Source organism: Phodopus roborovskii, unplaced genomic scaffold (genome assembly GCF_943737965.1).
Source record: "Phodopus roborovskii unplaced genomic scaffold, PHOROB, whole genome shotgun sequence".
NCBI lineage: Eukaryota > Metazoa > Chordata > Mammalia > Rodentia > Cricetidae > Phodopus > Phodopus roborovskii.
The window spans coordinates 2,526,669-2,540,136 of NW_026126588.1; the positions used below are offsets into that span (position 1 = coordinate 2,526,669).

A 13,468-nucleotide genomic window follows, 5' to 3' on the forward strand; every position below is an offset into this window, starting at 1 on the left:
GTGTGAGAGCTCGTGTGTGCATGTATGTGCACTCACATATGTGGAGGCCAGAGGGTTCTCCTCTTTAATTGCTATGTGATAGGATGCCTTCTTTCACTGAACCTGGAGCTAGTTTGTCCACTAAGCTTTGAGGATTCTCCTATCTGTTTTCCCAGTGCTGGGGCTGGAGACGTGCACCACAGCTCCTGACTTTTTACAGCTCCTGGGTTCCAGGATCCAAACTCGGGTCTTTGTGCTTGCACAGTAAGTGCCCTTACTTCATAGGATGCTCACGGGGATTAAATGAGCGAATGTGCCTGGCAGGTGTAGCACGGCTTTTATTGTTACAGATGCTCCCTCCGCATTTGCTGAGGATATAAGCAATGGAAGAAGGAACCGAGAGAGGCAGGGCACAGAGTATATTCAGAGAATATTGAGTAATCCCATCTGTTGGGAGAGTAATCGCCTTATGGGCACATGTTGGAAAGAGTTTTTAATGTCACAATAAAGAGTGTGTATCTTATTTAGTAAGCAACAAGAAACAATAACAGAGTGTGTCAGCAGTTGGAAGAAAGGGCCAAAGAAAGAGAAGGTAAGAGAACCAGGAGAGAAGGAAGGTAGGTGATGAGGAGAGGATTAGGTGAGGGTGGTGTGTACCAACGTGGAATGGTGCTGTAAGAACCGTGGTAGAGATGTGTGGGACGGGATGGGTTCAGATAGAGGGAAGGACTCAGGGGGAAGTACAGTGGCTTTGTGGAGGATGGAATCGGGGCTCAGGTGAGGCTAAAGGAGTCATGGGGATATTCTGGGAAGTGGGGAAGATAAAGGTGATGGACACAAGTGAGATTTCTGGAGGATAGGTAAGGAGGCATATTAGTTCAGAAGAGCCGGTTGCTGTTACAGGATCACCTGAGAGTGCCCAGGCAGGGACTAAAAGGAGCAGTGTGGAACGTGATGTCAGAAAAAACGGCAGTGATGTAAGGGCTGGGGCGGTGAAGCGGTGATGTCAGGGCTGGTGCTGATGCTGGCGGCGCAGTGCATTGTGGGCAGCTCCCCACTCCGCTGCCGCCGCCGCCGCCGCCGTCGCCCGAGGAGGATCGGGGCCGGGCCGGGTCGGGCCGGGATGGTCGGGGTCGGGAGGCCGCCGCCGCTGCGGGAGAGAGCGGGCCGCCCAGCGCCGCACTGAGCCGCCCCCGCCCCGCCCCGGCCCCGGGGGATGCGCCGCCCCGTGCTGCTGCCTTCCCCGCCGCAGCCGCAGCCGCAGCGGACACCGAGCAGGTGAGGCGGGGCGGGGCCGGGCGGGCGGGCCGGGGGTCCCTTTCGGGGTTCATCGGGCCTCCCGCCGGGCTCACTCCAGGGCTCGGCTCCCATCCCGCAGCAGTCGTAGTCGCCGCCGTCAGGAGCTGGGACGCTGGCCTACACTGCCTGGGCCGCAGCCTGAGGCCTGGAGCCTCTCCCTGCCCCCGCACAGACCCACCCTCCCCAGCCCATTCTTCTCCCCTCACCCCCGGCCCGTTATTTCCCTCCTCACTCTTCCTGTCACCTCTGACAGGTCATTCAGCTGTCTCCAGACCCTCTCTCCCATCCTCAGTTCCTCCTTCCTCCCACCAGCCTCCCTTTTTACTCCCCAGCTGTTTCCAGAAGCCCCTCCCGTGGTCCTGTCACTCTGTCCCTGCCACCGCCATCTCCTCCGTGTCTTACCAACCCTGCTCCCTCATCCTGTCACTCTGAGAGGCTGTGTTTGTTCTCTGCATTCTCTTCCTCACCTTCTTTCTCGTGTTCCCACGACTCCTCATGGCTTCACCTCCTTAACTGGCCTCTGAGAGTCCCACACACTCCTGCTTTCCACCGTGCATAGCCCCACGCCAACACTTCTGCTCCTAAGCACTTAGTGCTCCTCTCCACTTACCCCGCATTCTCATGCACACACACACACGCGCGCACACACACGCGCGCGCGCACACACACACACACGCACACACACACGCGCGCGCGCACACACACACACGCACGCACACACACGCGCGCGCGCACACACACACGCGCGCACACACACACGCACGCACACACACACGCACGCACGCACACACACGCGCGCGCGCGCACACACACACATGCACACACACACACACGCACGCACGCACACACACGCGCACACGCGCGCGCACACACACACACACACACACACACACACAAAGGAACCTCAAAGGACAGTAGCCAAGCAGCCATGCTTGTCAACCCAGTCTGGGATAGCGGGATAGCTGGGGTCCACGGAGGCATCCGCTGAGATAGGATGGCCAGAACTTTTTTTTTTTTTTTTTTTTTTTTTAGTGCTGGGGGCTGATTATAGGGCCTTGTGCTTAGACTTGAGATATAGCAAGACATCTCAATCCCCACTTTGGATTACATTTTATTTACTTTGTGTGTGGAGCGTCTATACGTGCCACGGTGCGTATGTGGAAGTCAGGGGACAAGTTGCAGGGGCCCGATTCCCTGTTTTCATCACACGGGCCTCAGGAATGGCAGTCAGGCTATCAGACTTGATGGCTTGGGGCTTTCCCCCCACAGAACTGGCTTGGCAGGCCCCCAGCCCCCTTTTTATTAAAAAATACATTTTCCTGTTAGGAATTGAAGCTGGAGCCTTGACCATCCTGGACATGTACTCAGCCACTGAGCTTCCTCTCCAGCCTGAATAGAGCTCTTTCCGCTTCCCCCTGTGCTGAGGCTGGGACTGGGCCCGGTGATGTCCTACACACTAGGATTAAACTACAGTCCGGTTCCAGCTGAGGCCTCCTCCACACAAGTTTGATTGTTTCTCTAGTCTTTTTTTCCCCCTGGTTTTGTTTTCTTGTTTTTGGCCAGGTGTCTTGTAGCCCAGACTGGCCTTAAACTTGTGGTGTAGCCAAGACTAGTCTCGAATCTCTCATCCTTCTGCCTCCACCCCCAGAGTGCTGGGCTCGCAGGTCTTTTCCTTGACCTATGTTCAGAACTTCACCCATTTCCTTTCACCTAGCCATTGTCCTCCCTGCCTTCCAAACCCATAATTCCCCATCACCCTGGGGTTGTATGGATTGGGGGACACAATTCAGCTCAGTGATTAAAACAATCAAAACAAAACAAAAATGAGTGACAATGCCATTCCCCATGGAGATGCTTCCTCTTCATGTCCCGAGAAGATGTCTCAGGTCCTTTACAACCCAGCCTGTCCTTATCAGGATGCTTAGGCGCAGGACCAGAGAAGTTAGCCATCTCAAGGCTCATGGAGTAATTGTAATGAATGTCCTTTCCTGCATGTACAAAGAACTTAGCTACAATCGGTAATTGCAGCATCCCAACCCTTTCTTATGAAGCACATGTTTCTTATGATAGCTTGTGTCTTAGCACCTGTGAAGGCTGACTCCAATGCTCAGCTTTTACCCACCTAAGCACAGTAGATGCTGCCATCCTCCTGGCTGACTTCACGGATATAGAAAGGGGCTTGCTGGCCCCTGCCTACCCAGACCTGTGGGTCGCTATCACCCTGGCTCCCCTCGGACAGCACCCACTACCCCCACCCCACCGGTTCAGTCTGCCTGGCGCCTGTGGAATAGACCCTGGGTACCGTCCTTCTGAAACCCCCAGCTTGAGCCCATGGTCTTGTGCTCACTGTTGGCACACAGCCTTGCTTCTCGTCTTGTGGCCACACGTAGGGTGGCGTGCGCTTCTTAACAATCCATCAGCTTTCACGTCACCCTCAATGGGCTATGGTGCATGCCCTCATTTTTCTTGATGGTCACATCTCTCTGGTTGGCTGGCCGGGCCACTGATGAGGGCATCCCACGGCTTACCCACGCTCAGCAGGCCTTTCCTTTCAGCCAGCCAGCAAAGCACAGCTCTGGAGTTCTGTGACACAGGCTAGGTGTGGATGCCTGGGACCACAGGTAGAGTGAGTGACTCAGGCTCGTCATTCTTGGGTCTCAGCCTAGGATGCCCGCTGGCTAGCACATCTTCCCTCATTAGTTTGGCATGTCTCTATGGTAAAGGTTTCCGCCACGGCTTATTCACACATCACTGCCCTCTCCTGTTCTCTTCGTGTGTGTCCTGTAGCTGATTTTCACACCTCCCATTTGTGGTATATCTCCCTTCCACTGACCTCTTTCACCAGGACTATTTCCCCCAGTAACTCCTGGAGGGCAGCCCTTCCACCCCCACCCCACCCCCACCCCCGGCCCCAGCTTGGGAAGGGTGCCTGCCAGCAGGATGGGGCTCCTTTCCACAGCTGTCAGGTGGTCTAGGGTGGCAGTCAGGCCGTTCACTGCCCTTCCTCACTCTCCCAGGTAGATGGCCCCCCAAGGGCAGGCCCTGCGGACACCCCTCCCTCCGGCTGGTGGATGCAGTGCCTAGCGGCTGCTCTTAAGGACGAAACCAACATGAGTGGGGGAGGGGAGCAGGCCGACATCCTGCCGGCCAACTACGTGGTCAAAGATCGCTGGAAGGTGGTGAGTGAGTGAGCTGGCAGGGCAGAGGGAGGGGTCTGGGAAAGAAGAGGTCTGGAGAGTCCCTACGACTGGTGCCCTTGGAGCCCTTACGCTAAGCGGGAGGTGTCCTCGAGCTCCTTGGAATTCTCCTAAAGTGTTATTTTTGCGCACACGTTCTCTCAGGACCCCCTCTCCCACCCGGCCCTCTTTCACCCCTTCCCGGGCTAGGTCGTGCTGGTCCAGCCCAGCCTGAACAACTCCTGGTTGGATGTCTAGGTGCGAGCTGCAGAGCCCGGGGTGCGGAGGACGGTGGTGGGGGAGGGGGCTCCTTCTCCGCCGCACCTTGGGGAAGGACATTGAGTGAGCATGTGTTCCTCCGCTTCCGCAGAGGACGGAAAGGCTTGGGTCTGGGGAAAGAGGCCCTGCAGGCTGCTCCCACCGCATCCGCACTCCATCTTCTCCATCCACCCTCCTCCCTTCCCGGGTTCCTGCGGCAGGTGCAACACGCCGGGACTCCATCTCCCAGCGTGCCCTGTTCCTCTAACTCAGGACTTCAGGCTCCGTGGCCTGCTGGGAGTTGTAGTCCGAGTTTCTTCGTCGGGGGAGGATGCTATCCTGGGTGGGAGGGGGTCACGTAAGGGTTGGGGCAGTGGTTGTATCTAGGGAACCAGGTCTACTGGCAGTCAGTCTCGTCCAAACCCTTTTTTCTCCATCGCTTTGAAGCACCGTGGTGTCCTCTTTATTGTAGGGAGGGATGATGTCGGATGGTATAGTGTGGGAAAAGTGTGTGACTGTGGGGTCTGCACGGAAATGGGGATACAGAGGCGAAGAAAGAACCATAGAGGTCAGAGTTTCTTTCATTGTTTATAGTTGTGATGTTCGCGTGCGCGCGCGTCCCTGTGCTTTGGTGTGGTGAGGCTCAGTTCACTAGGGGTGCTGGAGGAGGGTGGGGTCTAGGTGCCGGCGGATCTCCATGGCAACAGTCACCCGGCCGCGCAGGTCCGCTAGAGGTCCAAGGAGAGAGGCAAAGTAGCGTTTTCAGGAATTGGGAGTGGGGGTTAGGGAGGAGATTTCCTAGGGAGAGTAACTGGACAGAGATGCAGGAGCCAGGGCAGCCATAAAAGGAAGAGGTGTTTGGCAAAATGAGAAGCCTCCTTCAAGACCCCGGGTCCCTGGGACATGAGCTCGGTGTCTGGCAGATGGGTGGCTGAATAACATTTCTACTGAAAAGCCAAGAAAAAGGCTGTTCACACACACTGAGTTTAGACTAAAGACCCTGTTGTGTTCTGGGAAGGAGGGATGAGCGTTGTAGGGAGAGATGGCAGAAGGAGTTGCAGGGAGGCTGGGGGGAGGGGCGAGTGTGCCAGACCTGGACTGCCCTTATGGCTGCCATGGCTGTCTCCCGTTCCTTTCCCTGGAGAGCTGGAGAGACTGGGTGCCAGATGCAGCCGTTTTCGGGGAAGGGATGGGACCTATGTGGGAGTGTGGAACCCAGAGATGGGCTGCACCGGGGAGAAATCGGGTTCATCAATCTAGGAAGAATGTCTAAAATTAGTAAGTTGTAAATAAATTTCTTTGCCCTGAAAAAAATTAATACAAACAGTAAGTTGTTCTTGAGAGATGACTCTTGGGAGCAGCATAGCAAAGCAGCAGTAATAAAAATCTTAGTGTTTGTTCTGTGCCTTTTAAAAAGCCACTTATTTTATGTGCATTGGTGTTTTGCCTGCATGTATGCCTGTGTGAGGGTGTCAGATCTTGGAGTTACAGATAGTTGTGAGCTGCCACGTGGGTGCTCGGAATTGAACCCAGGTCCTCTGGAAGCGCAGTGAGTGCCCTTTAACTGCTGGGCCAGGTCTCCAGCCTCATTGTGCCTTTCTTGTTCTCAGAGGCTGGGAAGGTGTCCTCTGTGGGTTACCTCAGGAACTGATGGAGTAGATACAGCAATTACCATAGGTGTGATTAGCTAACTTGCTAAGTTTCATGACAGGCTGAGGTCTGTCTGCCAGTCAACTCAGTCAGTACAAATCAGCCCATGAGAGAATTGGGGCCTTAGGGCCGGACGGTCTTTGCTTCAATCTGACTCTCTATTACAGCGGAGGCTCAGTTTATGAAACTTAGATAACTCTAGGTTGACCAGAGTGGAGCCAAGAAAAGGGTATCCATCACAAATAAACGGGGGCTCTATTGTGCTATTTCTCCTGTGGTTTAGGGAGGTCCCCCCACAGGAACTGGGATGGCTGAAACATACAGAAGAGGAGAAACAGGGCCTGCAAAGGGCCCGAAGGGTGTTCTCTGCAGGGACTTTGAGCCAGGTTGCCTTGTGACATTCATGGGCCCTGGGCCCTTTCGCCTCATGATACCGTCTTCTATAATAGGGTACAAAAAATTGCATTGTATGGCGGCATTGTAATAGAAAGTAATAGATTCATATTCCAGACTGAGTTTTCCTTTTGGTTGTTAGCCTAGCCTTTAACAGCGGAGGCATCTCCAGCCTCTCTTCATCTTTTGATTTGAAGATAACACATTTTTGTGGACCCCCAAAAAAGTGAGGTGCCTAGTGACTGTGGCCAATGGATAAGCGTGCCCTCATCACAGGGCAGAAGGTCAGCCACTAGACCCCTGTTCTAGAGATGGGTGGCTAATGGGAAGGAAGTAGGCCAATAGAGCAGCTGGGACCCTGGGAAGTTGGGGACTGTGTGTTAGATATGTTCGCAGCAGCAGAGACTCTGATGGCCACTCAGCACACACACTTGCAGTGCTGAGTGGCCCGTGTCCTGTAACCTTACGGGTCCTGCACTGGTAGCTTCTGTCTCCGGTTGATGGAGTGTAGAGGAAGTGTAGCCCGGTTACTTACTAGCTGTGTGGCCTAGCCAAGGCATTGCAGGCCCTGGGCCTTGTGACTTTGCCTGTGTGCCATGGGAGTCAGGGGTCTTCTTGACCTGTGCTGTAGAGCCTGGGACTGACTCTGCTGATGTCTCCCACGGCTAGAGCTCCCCGGGAGAGGGACCACTGCCTCTAGAGTCTGGGTCTAGTCCCACCTGGTTGTCAGGGTTCTATTGCCGACTAGCTTCCATCAGGGCAGGGTGTGCCTGTTTCTTTCTGTTATTGTTATTTCACTGTTATTGACTGATGTGTGCCGTGGCTTTGTGTGTCATGGCTTGTGCGTGTAGAAGTCATAGGGTAACGAGGCATCTGTCTCCCTCCTTCCATGTGGGTCTAGGGAGTCAAACTTGCATGTTAGGCTTGGCAGCAAGTTCCTTTACTTGCTAAGCTCCTACCCATGTGTCCCTCTCTCCTTCCCTCCATTCCCTTCTTGGATGCAGGGTCCCAAATACCCGAGGCTAGCCCTGCTATGTAGTGTAGGCTGGTATTGAGCCTTTACCTCCTTCCCCAGTGTGCACCTCCATGCCCAGTGGATGTGGTACTGGGGATTGAACCTGGGGCTTCATGCATGCTAACTGAGCTACACCCCTGGCCCCGCTGTCCTTTAAGAGAAGAAAAGATGCAGGATGACCCACAATCTGAGGGCTGTCTCCTTGTCTGCCTGAAGCCTGAGTCCCTATGTTATTCAGATGCCTGTCTGCTGGTGGTGTGTGTGTGTGTGTGTAGATCTATACTCACGTGCAGAGCTGTAGAGCTGCCTGTCTCAGAGGAGAGGAGGTGAGGGCACTGACTAGGTTGGGCAAACGGGCCCTCCCCTTGAAGAATATGACACGCCCATCAATGGAGAGCATAATCAGAAGTGGGTTGAGGAGCTGTCCAGCTTGATCGCTGAGCACAATTCCTCCCCTCATCCATCCATAGCTAAAAAAGATCGGGGGCGGCGGCTTTGGTGAGATCTACGAGGCCATGGACCTGCTGACTAGGGAGAATGTGGCCCTCAAGGTGGAGTCAGCCCAACAGCCGAAACAGGTCCTGAAGATGGAGGTGGCTGTGCTCAAAAAGCTTCAAGGTACCACCTGGGGCGGGGGCTGGGACGGGGAGCTGGGGCGGGGGCGGGGACTGGGGCTGGGGCGGGGGCGGGGTGGGGGCGGGGCAGTGAAGGGGTGATGGAGTGGGAAAATGATGAGATTAGAGGCTTGAATGAGGACATTAATATGGTTGAGGAAGAAGGTGATGGAGCCAGGATCTAAGGAAGATGGGACCAGGGTCTCGGAGAGCGATGGAGAGTGATGAGGGAGTCTGTTGGTGATGGCCAAGTGAGGTGGGTTGTGGCTTACAGAGGTGGGGCCAGAGTGTTAGAAAGAAGCAGGACTAGAGGTGCGAGTCGGGCTATTTCAGAGGCATTCCTGGACCAGAGGGATGGCTAAACGGTCCAAGGTTAAAGCAAGCTCAGATTCTCAGACCCCACACATGAGCTAGGTGTGCATGGCATGCCTGCACACCACACACAACAAAGCGTGGGGGGGCACACACCAGAGCCCAACAGCGACTTGGGAGGCCCTGTTTTTGTGCCGTTCAGGGAAGGACCACGTGTGCAGGTTCATCGGCTGCGGCAGGAACGAGAAGTTTAACTATGTGGTAATGCAGCTGCAGGTGCGTGCCTGGTCCCTGCCCACCTGCCTCTTTCCCCAAGAGCTGGAGGGCGACTCGGGTGGGGCATGGGGAAGGGCGCTATGGCTTCCTGTTGGGATGGGTTAGGGTAGGCACAGCCCTTTTGGGCCAAGGCTGGGTGGCCATCATCGTGGCGGTAGCTAGCAGATGGCGGAGATAGGTTTTGCCCTTTCCATCCGACCCCATCTTATCCATCTCATCCACCCCACCTAGGGCCGGAACCTGGCTGACCTGCGCCGCAGCCAGCCGAGGGGCACTTTCACACTAAGCACCACACTGCGGCTGGGCAAGCAGATCCTGGAGTCCATTGAAGCCATTCACTCCGTGGGCTTCCTGCACCGTGACATCAAGCCGGTGAGCATGTGTCTGAGCTCTCCCGTTGTCTGTGGGGCCTGGGGGCTGTACTGAGCCTCCCGAGCCTCTTCCACTTGAACCACACCAAGCCCCATCTCCTCTCTCTCACCTCTGGGGGCCCAGATCTCGCCTCTATTCTCTGCTCTTTTCCATCTCTCGCCCACCACCCTGTGTAGTCCTTCAGTCCAGAGGTGAGGAGGTCAGGGGAGGCCACCTAACTTTCTGTGGCAGACCTCGGATCTTGGTCTAGAAAAAGAAAGTAAAGTCCTCTAGTTGAAAAGGGTAAAAAGAGAAGCCCGGAAGGCTGAGCGGATGGCCCAAGGGTACACACACCAAGAAATGTGCCGGGCAGGCGATTTTGAGCTGGGCAGCCACACCAAACCCCACTGCCCCTGTAGGGAGCTAGCTGAGGGTTTAGAACAGGACAGACCAGTGCTCCAAACCTTCTTCACCAGTTCTGTGACTCGGAGATGCCTCCTTGGCCTTCGACCCTCCCTTTCCATGTCTCTAATTTGAGGGTAGTCATTGCTGCTCTGTTGCTGAGACGCACCGGTCATACTCACATGACTGTGGCTGGCTGTGGGGGCCTTTCGGTGCTGACGTCTTAGTAGCTCACAGCTGCTGTCTTCCCACAGTCAAACTTTGCCATGGGCCGGCTACCCTCCACCTACAGAAAGTGCTACATGTTGGACTTCGGGCTGGCCCGGCAGTACACTAACACTACAGGGGATGTCCGGCCCGTGAGTACCACTGAGCATCAGGATGGGGGGAGGGCTCTGAGAATTCTCCTGTAGCTGCCTAAGCAGGCTCCTGGGTATCAGGACCAGTCTTGGTGGTGGAGGGTTGACAATGTGGCTGAGATGTGGTCTTCTTTGCAGCCTCGGAATGTGGCCGGGTTCCGGGGGACTGTTCGTTATGCCTCGGTCAATGCCCACAAGAACCGGGTGAGTGAGCAGCATGGCCTGAGTTATGGGCTAAGGACAGGAAGGCAACATTGGGTATGGAATGGGCTGTGGGTGTCAGGGTGGAGGGAAAAGAATGGAGTACGGGCTGAAGCTTGGCGTTGGAGGAATGTGTTGCTCTTGGCTGCCCCTGATGTCCTTCTCTGGACCTCCGTCATCTCTCTTCCCACTGAAAATCCCTGGTGAAGACGCAAACCATACTCAGAAGTTTTTACTGTGGTGTCTGTGCGTGCTGAGGTCTAGGATAAGCCACAGCCACAGAGAGACCCCAGCGTCGTCTGTCTGGGTCCGGGTGTCAGATGTCCCCAGCAAAGGGTTCACCATCCCTTCCCAGGGGGGGAAGTGAGAGCTGCAGATGACTCTCCCCTTACGTCTCAGGAGATGGGCCGCCATGATGACCTGTGGTCCCTCTTCTACATGCTGGTGGAGTTTGCGGTGGGCCAGCTGCCCTGGAGGAAGATCAAGGACAAGGTGAGGCCCCCACAGCTGGGTGGAAGAGGCAGAGGGTAGAGCAGCTGGGGCCTTATCTCCTGTGTCCGCCCCCCTCCAGGAACAGGTGGGGATGATCAAGGAGAAGTACGAGCACCGGATGCTGCTGAAGCACATGCCATCGGAGTTCCATCTCTTCCTGGACCACATCGCCAGCCTTGACTACTTCACCAAGCCTGATTACCAGGTGCGACCTCCAGCCTGGGCACCGCTGACAGTGCCTCCCCTGCCCCTGCCCTTAGCTTACTTCAAGACTGCCCCTGCATCTGCCTTGTGGTCTTCTGACTGTATCAAACTGTTCCTGCCCTTGCAAACAGCAGTCCCTGCTTAGATTTCTCAAGAGCTGGCCCTCCCCGGTATAAACACTGTTCTTGTGTTATCACATTCAAGCTTCATGCGGCAGGGGCATGCTCATACACACCTTTAATTCTAGCACTTGGGGTGGGGTGGGAGGCAGATGTCTCTGAGTTTGAGGACAGCCTGGTCTCTGCTCTGGAGAGTTCCAGGCCAGCTGGGGCTACATAAGGAGACCCTGTGGGACAGGGAGGACCAGACTATATTTGACAGCAGAGCGCTGCAGGAAGCTAACGGGCATGATTGCTCATAGATGGGAAACTGAGATTAGACATCATGGTTAAGGGCAGGGCTGGATGCAGAGACAGTTTTACATTGCATAGCGACAGGGTAGAGACCGTTTTTAATATGTCACCGTATGACCCTTGTAGAGTCCACTTCTCAACCTGGACAGGACCTCCCCTTCATGCACCCTGTCTTACAGTGTGGCAGACAAGATGAGATTAATTCAAACTCAAGAGAAAATGACCCAAACAAGAGACGCATATCATGAGACCCAAGCTTCTCCTGGCCTAACACAGCATGCTGTGGCAAATTACAGTGTCTGTTGTTTTTGAGACAGGGTCTCAGGTAGACCAGCTGTCCTCAATATGTAGCTGAAAATAACCTTGAACTTCTGACCCTCCCGCCTCTACCTCCCACTGCTGGGATTTTAGACGTGTGCTGACATGCCCAGTGTTGCACTGCGCCTGAGACTGAACTCAGAGCTTCCTGCATGCCAAGCAAGCGGCATTCTATGACACAGCCACATAAACAACCTCACTCAACTTTGTGTTTTGCAAATAGAGGGTGTATGCTCTAAAATAGTGATTTAAAAAGTAGTATTGCCAGACGCGGCGGTGTACAGCTGTAATCCCAGAACTCGCGCCAGAGGCAGGGGGATCATGAATTTGAGGTCAGGCTGGGCTGCACAGGGAGACCCTCTCTCAACAGCAACAACAATAACAACAACCAGGGCAGGGAAGTGCTTCGTTGGTTGACAGAACATGACGACCTTGCAGAGGACCCAAGTTCAGTTCCCAGCACCATGTCAGGAGTGTCACAACCACACATAACTCCAGCACCAAGGGACCTGACACCATCTCCCGGTGCCCATGGGCTCCTGCATCCATGTGCGTAGCCTCCCATCCTGCACACAATAAAATAAACACAAAAACCAAAATCAGACACGCGGTACTATGTACTTTACATAACTGTGCGCATCAGATTCTGTATGTGACTGGAGACGCCAGCATCACCGCACACTGGAGTAGTGTTGTACGGCAATGTCACAATAACCAGGTGACAGGCATTTCCCACCTCCTCAATTACCTCATGGCAACACCCTCATACATGTCATTGTGGCGAAGGATGCTCAGCTGAGTCCAGTCTAATGCTCTCCCCATGGCTCCATCGCCACCCCTCACGGGACCCGTCACAGTGTTTGGAGAATGTAGAGACAGGCTGTCAGTGTTTGCCCAGAAGCCACTCTGGATAGGCACAGTGCTGCACACTGTAGGGAGTCAGACATTGAAGCAGTGTGTCCTGTCAGCAGAGTGCCCTCTCTGGGCTCTGAGGAGAGCCAGCCCAACCTTGAGTGGCTTGGGCTTCTCAGAGCCTTTGTAGCCTCCCGCTCCCTCTTGAACCTGGCACCCCGGTTGCCCGGGGCTTGTCCTGGCTCAGCCTCACTGAGTCTCTTGGTCCAGACAGTTGCAAACACCTACGGGCTGTGCACGTGATGGCTGTTAGAGGTGTAGGACTGGCAGAAAAGCATTTAAGTGATGCGTAACGGATGCTCTGCTCAGCGACAGAGAGGAGAGGACCCGTTCAGAGGCAGGAGCCTGCAGAGAGTCATGAGTCCAAGAGAAAACCCAGTGTCTCGGGGACACTCACATGCCTATTGAGATGGCAGAAGTTTGGAAACTGTCCTCACGGGACAGTCTGGGAGGACTAGTGTCCATCTGATGGGGCTTAATCCAGGATGACAATTCGCATACTGCTTTGTGTTACGTTTTCCTTTGAAATCAATGTGCGCTTTCCTTCCAACGCCCCGTCCAGGCCCGTCCCTGACCTGGCAGCCTCCGTCGTAACCCCTCAGTACAGTCCCAGCTACTGCCCCCCCACCTGGCTAGCCCTGGGGTCACCTCTCTGCCCCCCTGCCATCCCCATCCCCTGCAGCTGATCATGTCGGTGTTTGAGAACAGCATGAAGGAACGGGGCATCGCCGAGAACGAGGCCTTCGACTGGGAGAGGGCTGGCACCGACACCCTCCTGTCCACAAGCTCCTCCACCCCACCCCAGCAGAACACCCGGCAGACAGCAGCCATGTTCGGGTGAGTC

General features: G+C 55.1%; 1 protein-coding gene across 1 annotated transcript in view; it reads left to right on the forward strand.

Moving 5' to 3' along the window:
- The first annotated feature begins 1,006 nt into the window (after positions 1-1,006).
- The window catches only part of Ttbk1 (tau tubulin kinase 1), a 38,753-nt gene continuing 26,291 nt past the window's right edge, over positions 1,007-13,468 (forward strand). The window contains exons 1-10 of the mRNA XM_051204436.1: positions 1,007-1,257; positions 4,296-4,457; positions 8,241-8,388; positions 8,899-8,972; positions 9,204-9,344; positions 9,980-10,084; positions 10,223-10,288; positions 10,685-10,777; positions 10,857-10,982; positions 13,307-13,461. Of these exons, the coding sequence (XP_051060393.1) occupies positions 4,350-4,457; positions 8,241-8,388; positions 8,899-8,972; positions 9,204-9,344; positions 9,980-10,084; positions 10,223-10,288; positions 10,685-10,777; positions 10,857-10,982; positions 13,307-13,461 (1,016 nt within the window). The 5' untranslated portion in view covers positions 1,007-1,257; positions 4,296-4,349. The remainder of the gene's footprint in view (positions 1,258-4,295; positions 4,458-8,240; positions 8,389-8,898; positions 8,973-9,203; positions 9,345-9,979; positions 10,085-10,222; positions 10,289-10,684; positions 10,778-10,856; positions 10,983-13,306; positions 13,462-13,468) is intronic.